This window comes from Astatotilapia calliptera, chromosome 16 (genome assembly GCF_900246225.1).
Source record: "Astatotilapia calliptera chromosome 16, fAstCal1.2, whole genome shotgun sequence".
Lineage (NCBI taxonomy): Eukaryota > Metazoa > Chordata > Actinopteri > Cichliformes > Cichlidae > Astatotilapia > Astatotilapia calliptera.
Genome location: NC_039317.1, coordinates 560,380 through 583,246, shown reverse-complemented (window position 1 = coordinate 583,246; position 22,867 = coordinate 560,380). Strand labels below are relative to the sequence as shown.

The following is a 22,867-nucleotide window of genomic DNA, read 5'->3' as shown; positions in this document are numbered from 1 at the left end:
ACAAATGAATAAGTATAAAAACAGCAAACTATCATAAATTTGGGATTTCAGTGTTTGTAAAAATGTAAACTTGTACAAGTTAATTCGCTGCTCTACGCACTCTGACAGTGACTTGATGAAACAGGAAATGAACTGGAGGGCCAGTCAGCTGATTCAGGTGCAGCTCTCAGATTTCAGGGTGTTGTCTAAACCAGCTTCCTTCCCCCCCGGGACGCTTCCTCGAGCTGGCTGCACATATTTACACACAAATACACACCACGAGTTGATCTTTGACTTCAACATGAGCCTGTGTAAGCTCAGACTGGAGGACTGTGGGAAAGGCACTGCAATGTATTTCAGGGTTGGAGCAAACATTTAGTGGCACTTCCCCTCAGACTGGCCAATTGTGACACTTGTTCTGCATTAATCAGTGTCCAAGTATCACAGCTGCTGTGAACATTGCATCCATGATCCTTCAGTTTTGCAGAGTGACAATTATTTTATTAATATTAGTACTCAGTATGAATGGGTTCACCTAACACCTGCGCAATTAATAAATACATCTTGGTAATCAGGGTGGCCACCTTAATAAGGTAGTGTTAAAAAAAATTGTCACTTTTGGATCTAGAAAAGACAACATGATGGCCGAGACTCACCTGAGTCTGGGTTTATGCTCGAGGAAGAGCTGCGCATTAAAACAAACAAATATAAATAAGCGGCATTGTTGGACTGTAAACTTTTATCAGCTTTTTAAGCTTCGTGACTGTAAAAAGGTGCTGTTGTTATTACATGACTCTATACAGAAATAATGGTACTAAAATGAGACAAAAATATCAAAGTGCCAGCATGTGAAACATGGCCAGTATAACCACAGAACAAAAACAGAAGAATAAATATGCAGAAACACTGACAATAATTTGAAGGAACCAAAATAAGAATTTCTTTGCTTTGTGTGATGCAGAGAAAAGAAACCATAAGGTCACAGAAGAAGACCAAAGTAATGTCTACAATGCAGCAATAATCACCAGAACTGTTATTAAATCGTGTTAATTCTGTGTAATTCTAACAATGCAGAACAGGTTGTTTTGGCTTTAATAGCAAGAAAAGCAGGTGTATGTGCATTATTTCCCTTTATATTCTGATTGGCTGGTTTTAATTAGTTGCTTTGAAATCTCTGACAGGAAGAGCTCTATTTGGATGAGTACGAGGCAGAGCCTGTGGCACATGTGTTTCTATTGTAAATGAGACAGCAGGTCTCAGTGGGACTGCCTGTATAAATAAAGGTTAAATAAATAAACATGAGGTAAAGAGCTCACAGAGAAGAGACCTGAATGTTCAAGACGGCTCTACCTCTCAATTTAATGAGTGTAAAGTAATTAAGAACATTTGGTCCTGAATTTTCACGGCTGGCTGAAGGACATTCTGAGCTCCTCCTCCCTCATGCTACGATCCAATCGCTGTGTCTCAGACTCTAGGATGGATGGGATTGGATGTTGTGTGATAGTTGCTAGTGAATCACTGAGGTCAAGTCTCAGAGAGAGCATTGACTAGCTGTTTCTGGAGGACTGCTGAATGAACTCTGCCCTTTGTTGCTGACCGACAGCCAGTGCAAACTGGAGCTGCTTCACCTGGAGGAGAGGAGAGACATCATCAGCACCCACCTGACATCAGAACACCAGGAAGTCTTTTTGGTGCTTTGCACTCACCTGGTCCTGCAGCTCCCTCACTTTGCTCCTCAGTTGCTGCTCTTCTGTGGTGGTTAAAGACCCCTAAAACACACAATAGGTTTGCAACCACACGTGCCTCTATTGACATTTGTCACAAACACACACCTCATAGTCTGGACAAATGCACTTACACTAACACAACCTGTAATTATTACTGTAATAAGGGAACTGTGTGTCTCACCTGGATGCTCTCACTCAGCTGCTGTCTGAGCCTCGAGCGCTCTTCCTCCACCTGAAATACACAATAATGTGTACTCACGTCAGTGTGTCTGCTGTGTATCTGGATACCTTTCTTAGTGTCGTGTGCCTCAGTATGCCAAGGTGGTGTCTCTGCATATTGAAATCTGTCTCGTCCTAGGCTCACACTGGGTCTGTGACTCAGACTTCTTTTGCCCTTTGTTTACACCAGGAGCAAATATGGTGACCAGATTATACCCTATATCAGAACATAGTTTGACCAGATCCTCTGTGCTGCTCCTGGGTCCTAGTTCTTGCCACTTTACCTTGCTGTGTGCAACTCGACACTTCTTGTGTTAAAAATAGATCCAACACTATTTTACGTGACGTGGAGCAAAGACACGGCAACGTTTCTTTAAAGCTCCGCGGCACATCTGCTGGGATGTGGTTGCAATCAACTCAGGTCACTTAAGACAAACTGCATCCTGCTGTGTACCTGTGGCTTAATGTAGAAGTGTACACGGCGTCTCTCTGGGTGCGTGCACGTGTACCTGTCTCATTGTTGTGTATACCTGTTGCAGCGTCTCTCTCAGTGTGTGTGTCGCTCTTTTCAGTTTGTCTTTCTGATTTTCCAGATGAAAGTTTTTCTTGTTCAGTCGTTTCTGATCCAGTTCCAGTTCAGCCACCAGACTCTGCAGGACCGTCAGTCTCTCCTTCAAACCCTGCAGACACATTTTCCCCACACAGCTCCACTTTACAACCCGTTTCCTGTCGATGCACTTTGAGTACAGCTGCACTGACAGCATGACCACAAACTGACCTCTGTATCAGACGTGGCCACTGGGCTCTGCTCCTCCTGCTGGGGTCTCCTTTTATAGCCCACCAAAGCTGCATCTGTTTGCTGTGATCCAGCTAATCCGATTCCATCCCGGTCCTCCTCCATCTCCTCTGTGCTCTGACTCGGAGTGTCCACCTGCACATCAGCAATAAAAACAGTTACATTACAATGTCAAATTCACAGAACAGCGTCATAGCGATTACATGCAACCCATATACAAGATGACGTTATTTATAATAATGCTTAAGCTCAACCCCAGATCTTTGTGAACTTATGTAGCACGTTTTCAGCTCAGAAGCATTTAACACCCTGTGATCAACTTCAATAAAATCCTTGATAACACAAGTTTGAATGATCAGTGTAGTGGGGCAGTGCTATTATTCACAGTTTGATCTGATAGCAGAGTTCAGGCATTGAACAAACACTATACGAGGACTTACACACGTTTTAGGCTTCAGTTAGAGAATTCACTCATTAACAGGTATAACCTGTTTCTTTGTTACTTCTTGTAAAGAGTCTTGAGATCATTCCAGGTTGCAAAAAACAATATCTGGATAATCTCTGGGTGGACAGCTGGAATCATGATGGGTGGGCATGTGGTTTTCACTGGCACTGTGTCACTGGTGTTTGTTGCTGTGACAGAAGACAGGGACACGGGAGAGTGCTATAAACTACAGATCGACGACCCAAAACTGTAAAACATGGGATCCCAGCCTGTGAACCGCTTCAGCACAAGCTGGAGGTCGCCAAGGCGACAGAACCACATCGTCCACAAAAGCAAAGACGAAATCCTGAGGCCACCGAGGGGGAGACCCTCCACCACCTGGCTATAGCTACATATTCTGTGCATAAATATTATGAACACAATCATGACAAAAGGGAGCCTGACAGAGTCAAACACCCACCAAAAATGAAACCGTCTTACTGCCGGCAATATGAACCAAGCCCTCGCTATGGTTGTACAGGGACAGAGTGGCCCGTAACAACAGGCCAGACATTTCATACTCCCAATAGGACACTGCCCAAGAAACTGCCCAAGTTCTCCAAGCCAAAACCCACACGTGTGCAAACTCTCCTGCACCTCAAATATCCTGAGAGGATAAAGAGTTGGTCAGGTGTTCTGAGACAACAGTGAAAACCACATTGTTCCTCCTGAATCTGAGGTCTGACTAATGGATAAACTTTCACGGGCTGAGAAATGTGCAAAATTACAGACAAAGTCCTGGCAGCCTACTGCCCAGACAGTCCTTTGGTTTTTAACTGCAGTCGTTCTACAGCAGAAAGTGAAAAACAAACAGTTAAAGTTCAAAATTTCTGCTCGTGCTTGTTTGTGGTGAGAAATCAAACAAGTTAAGAATGATCAAATGGCTTCAAGCACACAGACTCATCCAGACACCCAGTGTCACTGAAATGCAGCCAGATGTTTGCTCATTGCACGTTTTCACGCCTTCCTTCACTATTTCCCGACACGCTTGCTCTCCCGTCTTTCTACGTACCTGTCCTGTACACCTACACTTGGTGTCTTTTGGAAAGTCAAACCATTTGAGATTCCATAAGACTGGTAATGGTATGATCCCAGTTTGCCTGTGCATCTGATTGGCCACATGGTGAGCCTATCAAAATAAAGTCCCACCCCTGCCTGCATGGATTCTCAGCAGTGATGACGATCAGGCTCGCTGACGTGTCGTCTCTCAGGCTGGATGTGATTGTACATCCTGTGTTCAGTCATGCAGAATGCTTTAGTCACAATAACTCCAGCGTTCAGTTCAGCGTACAGACGACAAACGGTGAGTACACGAGGTTTACTTTAACGACAGCACGTTGTTCTTCTTACTGATATATGGTTCGTGTTACTGCTGGAGCTGACAGAATACTGGCCCGCGGGCCGTATGTTTGACACCCCTGCTACAGAGGGTTCAAGCAGTTTGACCTCAGGCTGGTTTCTTCAGTTCAAGCAGTATCACTGTCAGGATGACTGTGTTTCTACAGTGTTTGTGTGACTGACAGACTGAAGTACCTGCAGGGAGTTTGGCACCATCACCTCCACGCTCTGCTTCACTCCTCTCAACTCCTCCTGAGGAAAGTCATCTTTCGTCTCTGTCAGCTTGTTGTTTTCCATCTCCTGCACTTCCTCCTTGAGAGCTGTCACCTCTTCCTCCGTCCTCCGTAGCTTCTCCTTTATCTGCTCCTTCTCATTTTGTTCTTTTTGCAGCTCTTTTTTAATAACCAGTAACTCCATCTTAGTCGTCCTCAGCTCTTCCTGCGTCTCCTCTCCCCACACCTCTCTGAGATATTGTGCTTCTTCTCTCCATTTTAACAGCTCATCTTGTGCCTCCTCCTTCCTTCTTTTCTCCTTTTGTACCGCCTCCCTAAGCACCGACATCTCTAGATTGCTTCTCTCCATCTCCTTCTGCACTTCCCTCCTAAGAGTCCACGCCTCCTCCTCCTCCTCGGTGTCCAACAGCCTTGCTTGCTGCTCTTTGGCTCTCATTGGTCCATCAGCTTCTTTTCCCATCTCTATCGATTTATCCTGCAGACGTTTCTTCTCTTCCCTCAGTATCATCAGCTCATCCATTTCTCCTTTCGTCGTCTCCTGAACTTCCTTTAGCGTGTTCTCCAGTCTCCTCTTCTCCTCCACCGTCTTCCTCAGCACCTCTCTTTGGTCCTTCATGTCACTTTCTACTTCAGACAGTTGTTCCTCCAGCCTCTTTGTCTCCTCCCCAGCTCTCCTAAGTGCTTCTCTCTCTTCCTCGGCCTCCCTAACTTTCTCCTCTAATCTCTTCTTCTCCTCCCCGACCTCCATCAGCTTACTTTGCAGTCTCCTCGTGTTTTCTTTCTCGGTTCTACTTAGTGCCTCCCATTCTCTTCTCTCCTCGTCCTTCTCCTCCAGTATAGCTCTTAACCGCTGCACCTCCTCCTCTTGCTCCACACAGATATGGTTAAGCTTTGTAGCCTCACTCTCGCTGTGTTCTGCCCTCTCCTGCCACTCCTTTATCTCCACCTGCAGCCTGTCACGGGCTTCCTCCATTTCTCTTACTCTTTTCCTTGCTCCCTCGCTCTTTGTCTGTCCCTCCTGTAGCTCCCTAACCTGGGAGGAGATCGTGTCATCTTTTTCCATACCTTTCCTACTTCCTCTCACCTCCTTTTGCTTTAGTCTGGCATTCACCTCTCGATGGTCCCTCTCTCCTTCCTCCTCCCCCTCCTTCAGATGTTCCCGATGTTCCTCCCCTACTTCTTCTCTCTCCCTCACCTGTAATTCCAGGCTCTGCTCCTTACATTTCGCCTCTGCCTTAAATTCATTAAACTTCTCATTGGCCACATTCAGCCTTTGCCTCATCAGCTCTGCCTCCGCCGCTTTCTCCTTTAGCTTCTCGAGCAGCTTTGCAACCACCTCCTCCTTCTCCTCGAGCAGTTTGTCTTTCTTTCTCCTTTCATCCTCTTGTGATGTTGAGATTTCTTTTTTCAGTCTGTTAATCTCCTCCTCTTGTTCTTCCACTCTCACCCTCCATCTGTCCCTCTCAGCTTCTGTCCTCAGCTGGTCCACCTTCTTCTCCCTTTCCTCCTCCCTTTTCAATCTCTCCATCCGCTCACAGAGGGCTTCCACTTCTCTGTCCCTCTGCTTCGTCTCCTCTCTTCTCCTCTCCTCCCAAAACTCCTTCTCCTCTCTCAGCCTTTCCTCTGTCCTCTTTACCTCCTCTTCCAGTTCCTCCTTCTCTCCCTCTAATCGCTGTACTCTTTCTATCATGAGGTTGATTCGAGTCTTCATCTCTATTACCTCCTTCCTCATTTTCTCCTCTTCTCTTTGCCTCTCCTCCACCTCCTCAGTTAATCCCTCAATGCAAATCCTCAGCACCTCAGCTCCTTCTCTTCTCCCCGAGTTCTCACTAAAGAAACTCCTTTCTTCCTGTTCGGTCTCCGTCTCATCCTTCCTCTCCATTTCCTCCCTCCTCCTCCTCCTCCTCCTCAGCTTCTCTATCTCCTCTGTCATCCTCTCCATGTCCTCTTGCAGTGCCTTCCTCTCCTCCTCACTCATCTCTCTCCTCTTCTTCTCATCTTCTGCCCTGGACATCATCTCCTCCAGCTCGCCTCTCAGACACTGGATCTCCCCTTTAAAAAGACAAAAAAAGTTTTAAATACAACTAAAGTACTTTACATGAAAATCACTGTTGTTCCTATTAATGTCAGCACAACTGATATGTTTCACTTGAGTGTGTTCACTGGGATGACTTCATTCACACTGCATTTAATCAGAGTGTGTGTGGACGTTAGAAAGTTTGAGACATGTTGTCCTCAGAGCTATCGAGTCAATCCTCACAACTCTGTCCGAGGAGGAGAGCAGCTGTGGTCTCGAGACAGGCTGCTGGGAACAGTGGGAGACTGGAGGGAGACAGGACTGTGATCAGCACACTCAAGCCTGCTGCTGTCTGAGGAGTCTAAACCTGTCATGTTGCTTGTCCCGTGGGAAAGCTGCTTAGAGGAGGCTCAGGAAAGAAAGAGGGGAAATAAGCAGACGTGGTAGCCAACTGTTGGAGGCAGGGGTTAAAGCCATGCTGCAAACCTGTGGAGGTGGGGTGTAGGGGCTCTGGGGCCCAGTCACTACAACGAGTCCTGTGAAGCAATAAAGCCATCGAACATCTGAGAAGCTGGTTGAAGAGAGGCAAGTCAGAGCTCGGTCACCCTGGGAGAGAGCCTCTCTAAGATGTCTTTTAATACTCAATCATGTTGCCAATTAAGCTAAAATCTCTGGTGCTGTTTATTTTTCAGCCTTTTGATGCCACCTTTGTTGAGATGTGTTACCGACTAATAGTGGTCTTAAAACAGGCCCATTTTCTCAGTTCAAACATGTTTAATGTTGTGAATAAAATGTTGGTTTATGAGATCTGCATTCTGTTTTTATATCTTCATCACTTTTTTGGAATTTGGTTTGAAGTGCCACATTTATATGTTTTCATTATTCTTAAAGGTTTGATATTATGACTTTAGGCGTACTGTCACTGACCATGTAAGGTGTCTTTGGCCTGCTTCAGAGTGTGGATGTGTGTGTTCAGCTGACATTTTTCCACCTCTGACTGTGAGAGACGCTTCTGCTGCTCACTGAGCTGCTGGTGGGCAGACAGCGACAGAGACCTGCAGGCAGAGAGAAACAGGATGTCAGTATGATGCGACCCGTACAAACAAACCCTGAGTTTATTTCGCGTGCTCAGCACCGGATCTCCTGCAGATCAACTTCGAGCTGCTCCTTGTGCTTCTGCAGACTATCCAGCTCCTCTTGTAGCCGCCTACTCTCTCTGAGCTGCTCCTGCTGTTGTATGCTCCCATTTTTCACCTCCTGCATTGCGTGCCCCAGCCGGTCCTGCACCTCCTTCAGCTCCTCACACATTGCGGCATGCTGAAAGGACCGGTCATCCACCTGCTGTTCACCCACAGAGGGAAAGCTCCCGTCTTCCTCTGGCTCTCGTCCTCTCAGCTGCTGAACAGCATCTTCCTCAGCCTCTCTCTGTACTCTAACAGACACAGCACAATTCACACTAATTATTCAGGATTGAAATCAAATTAACTTTACTGTTCTGGCCTGACGACTTGGGTGCAAACTGACCTCACCTGAGCTTGCTGAAATCCATGTTTAGGGTCTTGACTTCCCTCTCCAGGGAACTGACTTGTGACCTTTGAGCCTGCAGCTGTGATTGGCCCTCTGACAGCTCAGACTCCAGCTGGTAACAGACACGTGAACTGACTTACATGATGTACACTAAAGCTGGAAGCCACAGAGAGGGGCATGTAGGGAGGAGTACCTGCAGCAGCTGTTTGTGCAGCTCTCTCTTGTCTGAGGCCAAAGAAGAGTTCAGGGTGGACAGCTTGTCTAGCGCATCCCGTCCCTCCTCCACCTCCCGTCTTAACGCGCTCTCTTGCAACGACAGACGCGACACGCACTCCCTGGACTGATGAGACAAAGATGGCAGCCAGAGCGTCATTCTATGCAAATGACCAAGCTACGAGTCTTCCTCTGAGGACAGACACGTTCTCGGTGTCATGTCTGTACCTTCTGTAAGGCATCTCTCATATCAGAAGCGTCTTCCTCGGCTCGCTGCTTGTCCAGCTGCTCCCTCTCTAGTGCTCCCTGCGAGAAAAGAGGACGACGACACCAGAAGATGTTCAGCTGTTTTAAATGATGCACTACTTATTTTAGTGACAACAGTTTCTGAAGAGGACCATTTCCTGCTGTGTGCTAAATGGAAGAAAAGCTAAATCGCCCACAATACGATAGTTTCACAATATATGATTGTGATTTTTAACATTTTGCAGTAAGCGTAGTATTTGAATCACATTTAATGTGATTTATCACCTTTTTCACACAGCCAGTCATCAGTCTGTAACTGAACGGGGTCCGACTGGCAGGTCTGTCATTCTATGCTGGATGGTTTTTGTTGATTTATGCCACGTTTGCTGGGCTAACGTTCTCTCAGAATGGTGACGCAGGAGTTTATTATGCTTTTCATTGACTGATATTTGGTCTCCACGTAAAATATCACATCACTGCTCCGTCTCAGTTCAGGTATAAAAACTGCTTGAGTGACTGAGCCTGTTTACCTTCAGACTATACATTTCTGCTTGGGTCAAAGTCTCCCGCTTTGTTAGCTGGACGTTCTCCAACACCTCAGTCTCAACTCTGAAACAAAACCAGTGCATTGCTGATGAACCAGTAAAGCACAGTGCAGTGCAGTGGTGACCTATGCTGAGTACCGTCTGCGCATTTCTGTCTGCAGCTGTCTGTTCCTCTCTTCCTGTTCGTCTTTCTCCTTTCTCAGTCTGTGATGTTCTCTCCTCAGCTCTTCCTCCCTCCTCTGCAGCTCCTCGACCTGCAGACGCAGGAAGGACGCCGTCTCCTTCTCTCTGTCACACACATCGGTAAATACAGAGCTGTCAACTCTGTCAGTGTCGTTCACTAATTCATTTACAAGCATGAATGACACAAAAGTGTAGCAAAAAATCTGAATTGATTTTCTCTGTGTGAACCTGCTCAGTACGTCCATAATGTGGCCGAGCTCCTGCTGCTGTTGTTGTTTGTGTGTGTGTAGCTGCTGGTTGTCGTCCTCCAGCTGCTTCAGTCGCAGGTGCAGGGCTGCTCTCTGCTCACCGAGCTGCTGCAGAGATCGCTGTGCCCCCTGACACAGACACACACACACACACACACAGTAAGGCTTTTGACTAGCACACACATAACCATACTGATTCAGACTGCAGGCGTGCGTGTGCCGCTTTTTGACTGTATAATGAACATCAGGCTGAGTAACTTTAGACATCTAAAATACATTTGCAATATTTTAAATGTGATAATGATTTTTTATTTCATGTAATTTATTTAAATTGGTTAAAATTAAGGAGCTGTCCTACAACAAAATTACGCTTTAATACAACATTAAGGGAAAATTGAATTTATCATTAATGTGTGAAAATGATCATTTTCAGTTACAATGTAGCCGTCCGTACTTGTTTGAAGCGCTGTCATGTCACTTTAGGATCAGCTGCACAGCGCTGTCCACACAGACTTGTTTTGTCTGGGAACCATGAACATCAGTGTAACACACTACAGCAGAGTCTGGGCCTAAACAGACAACTCCTTAAGATGATGGACTAATCCTGGCAGTTTGCACAGCCAACACTCAGTAACATGAAGTTTTGAACAGTATACACAATTTTAACTACTTCAGTACTTTGGTGTTAAAACCTGCACTTTGAAGTATTTCACATGACAAATACACACTTTCCAACAAACTGGTGTGAAACTGTTAGCAGAGCTGCTCTGTGCAGCGTTATGGCATAATAATTTTAAGGGAGAATAAAAAGTCGACACACATATCTCATTCCTGACGGAGGACTCTCCCACTACACCTCTCCAGTCCATTCACAGAGTCGTTGCATGGTAAGACATGGATAGGAAGTGGGCGGAGCCTTTTACCGTCATTTTATTACGACGCAAAGTACAAACACCTGTGGACACACAATCCAACACCCCCACTTGTACACAGGTTGGGGAAAAACAATCCTCCGGAAAAAACATCTTACATTCCAAACACAAATACAGAGAATTTTTCTAACTTAGACTTTGAAACTGGTTTCGTCATCATATCTGCTACCATTGACTCAGTTGTTCAGTAATCAATGAGCACTTTCCTTTCATGTACAGCTGACCTTATAAAATGATATTTCACATCAATGTGTTTACATCTTTGTCTGTTCACTGGATCTTTTGACAAAGCGATTGTTCCCTGATTGTCCTCCAATATCATAGGTATTTCATACTCAAACTCATCAAGATCTTGAATCAAATAAGTCAAATACATACATTCCTGAATTGTTGCTGCTAATGCCATGTATTCGGCTTCACATGTTGATAGTGCTGTAGTTGTCTGCTTTTTGGTTTTCCATGATATCAAAGGACCATTTTCATTTAGGCTTACACAATAACCTGTCATACTGCGTCTATCAGAAACATCGGATGCCCAATCTGCATCACTGTATGCTTGTAGACCTAGTTTTCCACTTGAACGTTTCCTAAAACACAGTTCTTTTCCTCGACTACCTTTTAGATACCTCAGAACATGTTTCACTGCTGTCCAATCATCAACAGTTGGCGCATTGAAATGTTGTGACAGTTTGCTGACAACATAGCTTAAATCAGGTCGCGTACAATAGCTCAGATAAATAAGACATCCTACCGCTTCACGATATCTCCTCACATCTGGTAATGTCTCAAATTTATCAGAATGAGTCCATTTCTGTTCACAGGGTGTTAACCTTGGCTTACAGTTTTGCATGTTAAATCTCTTTAAAATGTTCTCAATATATATTTTCTGTGACATTTTGACACATTCTTTTTCTTGAATAAAATCTATTCCTAGAAAATGGTTAAGTTTCCCCAGATCTTTCATTTGGAATTTAGAAGAGAGCATTTCTTTCACGCCTGAAAGCACATTTTCATTGTTAGCTGCAATGAGTAAATCATCCACCCACACTATGATGATTACTTTTTCACTTTCACAATGATCAGCAATATTTTGTCTAAATCCACAACTGCTTAAATAGTCATGTAAGGTTTGGTTCCAGTTACGACCCGATTGCTTCAGCCCATAAAGTGATTTCTTTAGTCTATACACCAGTTTATTAGTCTCACTTGATTCTGTCTCAAAACCTTCTGGTTGTTGTATATATATTTCTTCATTTATTGGTGCGTGTAGATAGGCGGTTTTTACATCCATCTGGTGAACCAACATATCATCCTGAACCACTTTCTGCATCAAAACTCTCACACTCGATAAGTTAGCAGTCGGTGAAAAAGTCTCCTCATAATCAACTCCTTTTGTTTGACTAAAACCTTTAGCCACAAATCGAGCTTTATATCTGTCTGATCCGTCTGAGTTCTTTTTAACGGCATAAACCCATTTACCCCCCACTGCTTTCTTACCCTCTGGTAAAGTGGTTAAAGTAAATGTGTCATTCTCCTTAAGGGATTGAATTTCTTCACTCATCGCTCTTTCCCATTCTTTTGACTCACTTGACACAATAGCTTCGCTAAATGATGTGGGTATTTCACACAACAATCTGTAGCAATAATCAACACTGGTTTGCATCTGTTCATTTTCACACTCTTTCACATCCGTGATATAATCACTCAAATAATCAGGTCTCTTTCTGATTCTGGATGGATAACGTGTAGCTCCAGCATCTACTTTATCATCAGTTTTAACCTCGGACTCAGTTTGACTGCTTTCACTACCATCTGGAATATCCTCATCCTTCGTCTGTTTGGGTTCACCATCTTTTCTGGATTCATAAACCTCATCTTCATACATCTGATCACTCTGTGTTTGTTGATCCATTGTCGTGGGATTTAGTATTTTTATCAATCTGTGCTTTTCAACTTTCCCGGTTTTTGGGAAATAAATCAAATATGCTGGACTATTTTTGTCATATCCCAAGAAAACACCTTTGTCGCATCTTGGATCCAGCTTGCCCCTATTTTGTTTATAAGCATAGCACAATGATCCGAATTTTTTCATTCTAGAAAGATCAGGTCTTTTTCCAGTTAACATCTTATACGCTGTCTGACCTGTGCGTTTGTTAAAACATCGGTTCCGAATCACTCCCGCGGTTTGTACTGCATATGGCCATAAAGACTTTGGCAATTCGCTCTCAACTAACATGCATCTCGCCATGTCAAAAAGTGTACGCCAGTTCCTCTCTGCTGTTCCGTTTTGATGAGGCGAATATGGCGCCGAAGTTTCCTGCCTAATGCCGTGTCTACTTAATAAATCTCTGAACTGTCTGCTTGTAAATTCAGTTCCATTATCAGAACGAATGCACTTGATTTTCCCATATGACGCCACCTCTGCAATAAATCTTTCAGTTGCTTGAGTTGTATCACTTTTGTGTTTCGGATTATATACAAATGTTGCACCTGAATAATCATCAACAAACGACAGAACATACTTAAACCCTTCTTTAGAGTTTGGCGTAATCGGACCAGCTAAATCCGTATGTACCAACTCTAATGCTGCCCTGGCCTTTTCATCTGGTTCTCGGTTCCTAGTTTGAGTAAACTTCCCTTGTATACAGGCTTCACATTGCATGTTTTTGTTGATTTTACCCTTAATTTCCATTCCATCAACGACATTTTGCAGATTTTGAACATCCTCATAATTACAGTGTCCTAGGATTTCATGCCACGTTTGCATATCAAAACATCCATTACATTTCTCTTCAAACTCTTGCACAGTGTTTATAAAGAACAGTCTCTCGTGTTCATATATAGGGAATTTTGTTCCATCAACATGTTTAAGAAAACTGTCCCCGTGTTTGAAAGCCACAGTGGCTCCGTTACTAGTAGCTGCTTTTACTGACAAAATGTCCTGTGGAAACGATGGAATGTAGAGTGCTTGTTTCAATGTGACCTTGTGGCTGCGTCCTTTACTGTCGATCATACTTATCTCAGCATCTCCTCGCCGCTTTGCAGCTCCTCTGCTCCGCCTTCCGTCAGCCAACTCTACACAATGAGCCTCGGGTCGAAATGTGTCATCAAAAGTCTTAAAACTCTCGATCTTCGTAAAGATATGTGACGTCGCTCCCGTATCCACCAGCAGCTGGTTATTCAGCATCTCTTGGCCGCCGTCCGGGACCCTCTGGGGTTCGGAGCCCGTCCTGAACGCGTAGTCCTTCTCCACAACCCCTCTCGCTTCATCCCGTCTTAGCTTCCTTCTACAGGTCGCATCTTTGTGTGTACTACTCCGGCAAAAACTGCACCATACTCTGGATCGGCACGTTCTTGCAGTGTGTCCCTTTAGTCCACATTTAAAACACACAATCTCATTATTCTTTGATCTTCGGTCATCTGCTCGCCATGAAGTAGAATCCTGGTCTAATTGCACTTTTGTCCTCATTACGTTGTCATCAGTTACAGCCGCACGCATTCTCTCGGTTTCTTCATAACTTCTGAGTTTTACTTTAAACTCTGAGAATGTGATTTTTGCTTCGCTCTGTGTAACGTGCACAATCAGGGGTTTAAACGTCTCTGGTAGACCTTTCATTATCATTGCGATCAGAAGTCCATCAGTTAATGACTCACCCGCATTTTTTAACGCTGTGATAATTGCTTCTGCTCGGATAATATAGTCCGTCACACTTTCATTCTTTTCATTTGTGAGAGAAGTAAGTTCGGTGTACAGACTTATGATCCTTGGCTTGCCCACTCCTGCATAATGACCTCTCAAAATTTTTAGGGCTTTCCGTCCGTCATCAACTGCATCTCTCATAACTAACGATAAACTTTTGTCATCCAGAAATTGTATCAACTCTGCATATGCTTCTGCATTTTTGTTATCATCTTCACCATCGGCTTCTTCATCACCCTCAGCCTTTAAGATGACATCTTTCAAACCTTGTAGTCTGAGATGACCAAGGAACTTCGTTTCCCATATCTCATATTTCCTTTCATCTCCATCAAACTGCAAACGGGAATATCGACTGCCCGACTCTGCCGTGCGTCTGCTCATGATGCACAAAAACGCTTACTCACTCAATCGTGCCAAACTTTTAACACCTGCCGGTAACTTGCGGTTTCAGGAAACGCTGCCCTTCCTTTGGCAGTTACAGGATCTCTTTACTGCTGCTCTGGGCCCATAACCTGTTAGCAGAGCTGCTCTGGGCAGCGTTATGGCATAATAATTTTAAGGGAGAATAAAAAGTCGACACACATATCTCATTCCTGACGGAGGACTCTACCACTACACTTCTCCAGTCCATTCACAGAGTCGTTGCATGGTAAGACATGGATAGGAAGTGGGCGGAGCCTTTTACCGTCATTTTATTACGACGCAAAGTACAAACACCTGTGGACACACAATCCAACTGAAACTGTGAAAACCTGTAGACAATCAGGGATCAGGAGGCAGATATTGTGGCTACACTGACACAATCATAAAAACAGTAGTGACTTTGCATATAAGAACTATATTGTGTTGTTTACCTGTAATTCCTCATTTCTCCACTGTAGGGCGCTCTCAGTCTGAGACAGGACGGAAAGCAAGCAGGACAGATCCAGGCTAAGGACACCCTCTGAGGAGATGTTCAGCGACTGACTGCTGGCTGAGGTCAGGACTCTGGACTGAACACAAAGTAGAACACAAGCTAATTTCAAATGCTTCACTTACTGCTGCTGACAGAGGCTCTTAGGGCTTCATGTAGACCAGCCATCAACACGAACTACTGCAAGAATTCAATTATATTGCTATAGTGCCAAATCACAACAACAGCCGCCTCATAGACTGTATATTGGAAGGTAAAGACCCTACAATAACAGAGAGAAACAGCCAGAGATTAAAAATAACTCCGTTAAATGCAGAGTGGTGTATAAACACATGGTGAGAGAAGAATGCTCATTGCATCATGGGAAGTAGAGCCATGCATGGGGCTACTTTACCTCTGAGCATTACCCTCCTGTCCGTTTGTCACTCCCACAATATTTGTGTCCAATCCTGCCCACACTTGCAGACTCGTCATAGCTTCCACGTGACATCAGAGCTACTGGGACACGCCCACCTGGAGGGCAAAACGGTATTGCATCCTTTGCCCTCCAGGGATCCTTCAAACATCTTTTAGTTTAAAATAGCAAAAGTGACAGACAGCTGCTGAGCTGGTGGATGCACTAACTGACGCTCGTTTACAGCTGCCAGAGGGAACACAGAGTATGGCACCCGTATGTGAACACAGCTCTCCTAACCCCGCCTTACGGGCCAAATCGCACCGATCCCTGCTTCTCCACAGCAACCCTGTGGTGGCTCATTCAAACTGCAGGAATGATTTACTGACGTCGGAAAAATACTCTGTCAACTTCACTGTTATGACACAACTTTTCTAACCCTACGCAGTAAATATCAAAGTCAACTAAACGTAAGACGAGTGCGAGTTCATTGAAGCTAGCTATGTAGCGCTAACCTGTGCTTCAACAGTGAACAACCTCTTGTTCTTCGTCTCCTACACAGTGGCATTGTTTACCCATCTAGGTCGAAAACACACAGCTGTCCACACTTTGAAAGCTTTAATCCTGGCATCAATATAAGTGGAGCGTTTCTCTACAAGATACAGGTAGATGTCCCTGAACTAGAGCTCTGGGAGAGACGTCATCACTTTCAGGGATTTAAATAAAGCTGGGTCACCTGATCCAGCCCCAACTTCAAGCTTTGTCAAAAAGGCCTAATCTTAAAAGTACAGATGGGGTCTGTCTCCTGAATCCAAGCTGCGAGTTTCTTCCGCAGAAGAGGGACCTGAAAGTTCAAGGCTCTGCCTCCCATTCTACTTTTGAACATCCCAGGAACCACAAGTAAGCCTGCAGTGTGGGAGCGAAGTGATACAGCACCCTGAGGACAACCTCATGGTGCTCTCCCAGTGTGGTGGCAAGATTTCCACGTGTAAGGTCTCTGGAAGTCTCTATGCCTATAAATGGTGAGTGTAAACTTTAGTTTGGTCAGACAAGACCAAAAATGAACTCTGTAGATGCCGTAATCCACCATGTTTGGATGTCAAGGGGCACCGCATATCAGCCCCAAAACCCCAAACCCACAGTGAAGTCTAGAGGTGGGAACATCCTGTTTGTGGGCTGTTTTTCAGCATACAGCACTGGCATGCTTCATAGAGACGAATATATAATAAATAGTAAATTGTTTTAGCAAAACAAACAGCTGAGGACAGTGAGTTGGTTTCAGAGATGATGTTACAGCTGGCCGGCCAATCAGCTGACCTGAATACAAATGAAAATCTCTGCACTTGAGTTCTTTTTACAACCTTCAGGATTTAAAAAGCTGCTTGTAGAACGCGTCAAAAATCCCACCTGAGCAATTTCTCCATACAAAAGGTGTCTTGAAGCTGTCGTCACCAACAAAGCATTAAATACATTTCAGTATTTAATATTTCCCCCTGTGTCATTTCTCATTATTACAGATTAATGTATGAACATCTATGGTTTGATGTCTTTGAATATTGGATGGGCTGTTACTGGTTGTTACTGGTTGTTACTGGCCAACACCCCCTTCAGAAATAGACTGACTGATAAAACTGGTGACGTGTTCAATAATAACTGTACTCATGTAACAACAGCAGTGATCCAGTTTCTATTTGACTTCGTTAAACAGGACAATAGAAATGCTGTCCTTGGACATCTCACCAACATAACACACTCACCAGTTTGATCACAGCATGGCTCACAGACTGCAGGCTTCTCTGTATTACTCCATGTCTCTCGGCCTCCCTCTCGCTCTCCTCCCTCAGACTGACCTCGGTCTGCAGTGAGCCAGTGAGCGCCTCAATCCTGGCAAAGAAAGGAGAATGATCGAGAGGAGAACAGAGGGAGGTGCAGGATGTGTTTGAACGTCTGGTAGAAGCTAATTTACCTCTGCTGCAGCTGTAAAACTTGAGTCTCCTGAACAGACTTCACCTCTGAAGTGCCTTGCTCGTCCTCGTCCCTCCTTTCCTCATCCTTCTCCTCTTTGAGTTCCAACTCTCCCAAAGAAAAGATTCGCATTGTGGATGAGAGGAGAGGAGGTGCAGAAGAGTTCGGAGGACAAAGGGCCAGATCGGAGGACGGAGGAGGAGAATAGAATGAAAAGGGAGGAAAGTGGGAAGCGAGAAGAGGGGGAGAAGCGGAGAAGGAGAGAGGATTAATGTAAAGTGTGCTGAGCCTCAGAGAGGAGGAGACAGAGTCACAGCTGGAGAGGAGAACGGATGAGAGGCGAGAAAACTCGGCCTTCAGCTGCCACAGGTCCCTGCAGACACAGACAGGTGGGTCAGCATGTTTACAAGCTCAGGTTGGTCATTTTGAAAACGGTCTGAACCCTGTCCTCTTCTAAAGTTCTCTCTTCTTTAGGGTCTTTGAATTCGTCCGAATGCTGATTGGTGGTGCTAATAACTGGACCAACTGTAGAGACGGTGCTCTGAGTGAAGCAGCCTCGCCTCAGACGTACCTGTCAGCAGCCGTTTTCATAGCGTGGCAGTCCCGTCTCAGAGCAGCCACAGATCTCCAGATAGACAGCAGCCAAGCCTGCTGCTCCCCCACAAGACACAGCCGACGCTACACACACACGCACACACACACACACACAAATATAGAAACACAATAACTGCCATCTGAATGGTCACTTTTAAAATCAATTAAACTGCAGACCTCTCGCTCTTTCTGCAAATCAGCCTCTCGCTGCTCTGCCTCTTCCACAGCTGTCATCCAATCATTCGTCAGCTTCTGGAGGTCCTCCTTCAGGGCGTGGTTGGCCTGCTCTGATTGGACAAGTTGCTTGCAAAGGAGACTATTGGTGTCACCTAAACTGACTGACCTGAGGAGGGAGACAATAATTTATTAAATCAGCAGCTTCAAATAAAACCACAAACTTCTTTTTTAAACTGTCATGAAAAAACTGACAATATTTGTGTAGAACAATCACGATTATAAGTGAACTTCATTAAATGAAACAGCTATAGCAGTAATTCTGGCTCTGGGTTTGATAAAAGCCTTTTTAAATACAATAAAATGATGTTATGACTTTTGGCCACTAGAAGAAAACCTGTAACAAAGATGAAGGACTGCAAGCTTCAGTGGATGGATGCACCTTTACTCAGACAAAGCTTTGGAGAACTTCAATACAAATGGTTCCTGTGTTTGCTTTTCAAATAAACAGACGCATGAAAGTGGAATTTCATTCATGTTTCAGGAGGAGAAGCTCCTCCAGTGACCGAGGAGCAGACTGACAGACACGAGACTCTCTTAGTGTCCTTATGCATGTAGCAAGAGGATTAAGCAAATGTTTCCTTAGAGTGAGTAACAATACACGTTTATGTAAAATAGCAAAAAGCTACATTTAAATATTGTAATATTTTTGTGACTGTTTAGTATATGTACTGTACTGTAGGTGTTTTAATTACCCTAAGAAATAAAATCATTGCATTAACTCTCAAACGCTGATTCAGCCTCCTATCAAGAGCTGAATTTACCACATGAACTTTTTTCATTCTAACCACACAGACGTGTATAAAAACTACACTGAACTATATAATAAATGTGAACTAACATCAGGCTGGTCCTGACAGCTTTGTTCCTCAGCTTCTCTGTACTTTGACATCGCTTGTTGTGTTCTGTAAAATTCAGTATTCAGACCAACATGAACACTGATGAACACATAAATGTACAATGCCTGAGGCTGGCATGGAGGAAGCAGCAAAATGATTTGACAGTAATTAGCACTGATAACTTTGCAGAGTTTCACTTTTGGTGCACAGCTGCATGAAAACGTTTGCACAATTTTGAAATGATGAGAACTTCTGAAACATCTTAAGAGCAAGAACAATAAATAGTTGTTGATGCTGCCCTGCTTTTATCCTCTGGGGTCAAAATGATCCCAGTTATTTAAACTATACAGTATAAATTGTTAATGCTGTGTTTCATGTTCTTCTCGTTTTGCAGTTTGGGGCCTGCAGACCTTCTACACAAACACCCTGTTTTTGACTGAAAATAACAGGAAATACTTTGACTTAGCACAGAGTGGTGTATGCTGAACCTTAGTCAGAATGCTGTTTTTGAATAAGCACATAATCACACTCTGGGGTCAAAGTTCACCCCATCACACCATTTCTTTAGTCCATTTTACATGTAAGGCCAATGCGACCTCTTTTACATTAACTTACTTTTGAGCAAAAATGAATAAAATCATAAATGATTCTGATTATAGTTGACGATCAGAGTCAGATCAGCACAGATAGATATATGCCACAGGTTAGTGAGGATGCTGGTTTTAAACGGCAGCAAATGATGACACCTGTGGTATTTAAAATGATCCCGAAGACGAACGAGGGCGGGGCAAGTTCGGGCTTATTCCTCTGTACTGTTCCCACCGTTTGCTGGTATGAAGCAGAGATTGTCACAGGTGATTATTTCTTCCCCTGGAGACCTGCTGTAAGGTGTAACTCGCATGTCTGACTTTTTCTGAGCCAGCACACACCTGCAGCTTAAAGAAGTCCAGACGCTTTTCTTTCCAGGCTCATTAGACAAACTACACAGTACTTTCTACATACTGACAATGCACAGCACACTGTGGGAATCATAGTTTCTAAGTTCTACATGCTTTGATTTCCAAACACAGGCGTGTCACCAGAACTTGAGGGTCTAAATTCATGTGGTCACAGCAGGTCTAACCCAGCACAGACAGACATCTCCACTTACCTCTGTTGTTCCTCCTCCAGTCTGAGAACGGCGCTTTCCAGAGAGTCATCTATGATTCTCTGTTAAAGCAAACACACAACAGCTGTATGCCGACACTCACTGTGGTAGTTTTACTGTATCGTAGCAGACAGTGTGTTAGTGGTACTGCAAATACTATTACTTGAGTCTGACCTCGGTGCTGAGCATCTGTGTATGATTATCCTGCAGCCGAAGCTCCAAATGCTGACATCGTTCTCTGTATTCCAACACCTACAATAAAACCACAATCAGTATATTTTCCATCTCCCACTGCATCTACTCCAATTATGAGTACAGCACTACTGTTTGGCCTCACCTTGTTCTGGAGCCTGTGGATCAGCAGGGCCTGCCTGGCCTCCCTCTCTCTCCCCTCCCTTACCTTCTTCTTCCATTCCCTCTGCTCACCCTCTAGTTGCAGAGAGAGAGCAAGTGAGGGAGACAACGACCGCCACAGCTGGTGGGAGGATGGAGAGAGAAAGATGTAAAGGCTTAACTTCGTCTAATGATCAGCAAAACTCCCCTGCCCCTTCTCACCCTGTCCTTCAGAGCTCTGTTCCTGGATTCCAGCTCATCTTTTTCAGCATGACTCTCTGCCAGCTCCTCCTGCAGCCGACACACCTCCTGATTAAGATGCAGCTTCTCTTCCTGCCAGCCTATCAACAACTCTTCTTCCATGTTTGGAAGTCCACCTGTCTGCAGTGCACCAGGAGACACACATGACTTTAGCAAATGAGTGAATTAATTACATTTTTTTTGGGGGGGGGGGGGGACACACAAATAAACAATAAATTTTTTTTGGCAAAAAAAAAAGGTGCTTTCTTATTCGACCGTGTGTGTGTGTGTGTGTGTGTGTGTGTGTGTGTGTGTGTGTGTGTGTGTGTGTGTGTGTGTGTGTGCGCGCGCGCAATGGGGCAAAGGAGAAAAGGCAGCAAATCTTTTGTGCTGTATTTTGTATGGTCTTCACAGATCTCCATCACCCACTCCTCCTCATGTCTCTGACATAGCTGGAGGGACACAATCAGTTCATTCTGTGCAGAACTAAACTTACATGTCTCACACAGATTTTATGCAAGTGCACGCAGAGACTGAAGCAGGAAATATGAAAACCGCTGTTGTAAGACCCACCTGCGATTTCAGGTGTTGACGAGCCAGCTGATCCAAACTAGCTTTGCTGAACTTACTTCATGGTACAGCCCTCAAAGCTGAGATGCCTCCAAAACTACATACTAATGCCACACGACTGTTTGGCGTTTGTGTCCAACCTTGAACTGAAATGAAACACAATCAAGGTAAATTATAAACACACAGCGCTGACTTGGCTGATGCAAATAGGGCATTTAAAAGTTACACACAACCATAACAACTTTAGATTAGGGATGTGCACAACCAGTCAACTAATCGTTGCTATTGTCACTAGAAGTTAACTGGTAGTCAGTGCTGGTGCGGTAACAACCCTAACTCTGAATTTGGACCATTCGCTGAACTTGTGCCTTCACATATTCAGGTTTCCGTGCACATGTTGCAAACACCGGCACTGCCGTCTGGCTGCGTGCAGTCTGTTCGGTCTGGGTCGAGAGCTTTCGGCCACATCGTCCTGCAAACCTTGCTGCACTTCCTAACTGCTGCTGACAGGGTGAGGAAACGGTTTTCTTCTGACTGCCTCTGTTTTATTGAAATGCTTGGCCGTCAATTATTGTTACAATAAAGAAATAACTGAGAAAACACAAATTTCTTTACATTTGTGCTGAATGTAAATAACCTGCCTGGGGTACCAGGATTAGCAACATCCACGTAGCTTTTGGGAAGCATTAACGCTCACATCCATATTTGGCGTAGCAGCTGACCGGATGGAGACGTATGTGTACATTACGTTATTGACACTGGGTGTCACGATCAACGTACGTCGCTTAACGGTCACCGTGTTTTAAAGGTTATGAAGGACTTTTGAGGCGTTTAATCGTTTTAAGCAGGTTTTATACTTATGCAGCGTTATTTCCAGAGCAAAATAAAGCGGAGGACGTTTTATAACAGAGGTTGGTCTCTCTGCAGGTCTGGCGTGATTTCCTCCTCATCATATGAGCTAGCTACTAACTACCTGACTGTTGAGCAGGATGTTCGTTAACGTGGAAGCGCAGTTTTCCCCTCTGCAGGTAGCTGCTCGGATATAATCCCAGAGTCTGACTAATATGGCTCCAACAATCCGTTTCGTCCTCTGACTACGGGGAGCACACTTCTTCTGCCAGCATGCTAACACCAGGAAACATACATTCATTCGTTCGTACCTTAAACTGTTGCCTCGTTCAGAAAATGTCAGAAATAAAACATTAAGAGTGTAAACACAAACTGGTGTTGTCAGCGTATTCAAACCAAGAA

The 22,867-nt window shown here is 44.5% G+C and overlaps 1 protein-coding gene across 2 annotated transcripts; it reads right to left on the bottom strand.

The window, feature by feature from the left end:
- Positions 1 to 1,313: 1,313 nt before the first annotated feature.
- Positions 1,314 to 22,867, bottom strand: LOC113007701 (trichohyalin). Of its 2 annotated transcripts, XM_026144547.1 has the most exons (26): positions 22,590 to 22,867; positions 21,620 to 21,762; positions 21,029 to 21,187; positions 20,811 to 20,948; positions 20,648 to 20,725; positions 20,477 to 20,535; positions 18,431 to 18,596; positions 18,231 to 18,337; positions 17,661 to 18,032; positions 17,452 to 17,578; positions 15,242 to 15,379; positions 9,736 to 9,884; positions 9,463 to 9,612; positions 9,310 to 9,388; positions 8,762 to 8,839; positions 8,514 to 8,660; positions 8,323 to 8,432; positions 7,929 to 8,225; positions 7,721 to 7,848; positions 4,739 to 6,828; positions 2,749 to 2,856; positions 2,704 to 2,715; positions 2,456 to 2,605; positions 1,888 to 1,938; positions 1,686 to 1,748; positions 1,314 to 1,607 (listed from the first exon to the last, which is right to left on the bottom strand). In XM_026144547.1, the coding sequence occupies exons 3-26, from the start codon at positions 21,167 to 21,169 to the stop codon at positions 1,527 to 1,529; spliced, it is 5,019 nt and encodes a 1,672-aa protein (XP_026000332.1). In that variant the 5' UTR covers positions 21,170 to 21,187; positions 21,620 to 21,762; positions 22,590 to 22,867; the 3' UTR covers positions 1,314 to 1,526. The 2 variants fall into 2 exon arrangements, with proteins under 2 accessions (XP_026000332.1, XP_026000331.1); XM_026144546.1 differs by having other exon boundaries at positions 2,704 to 2,856.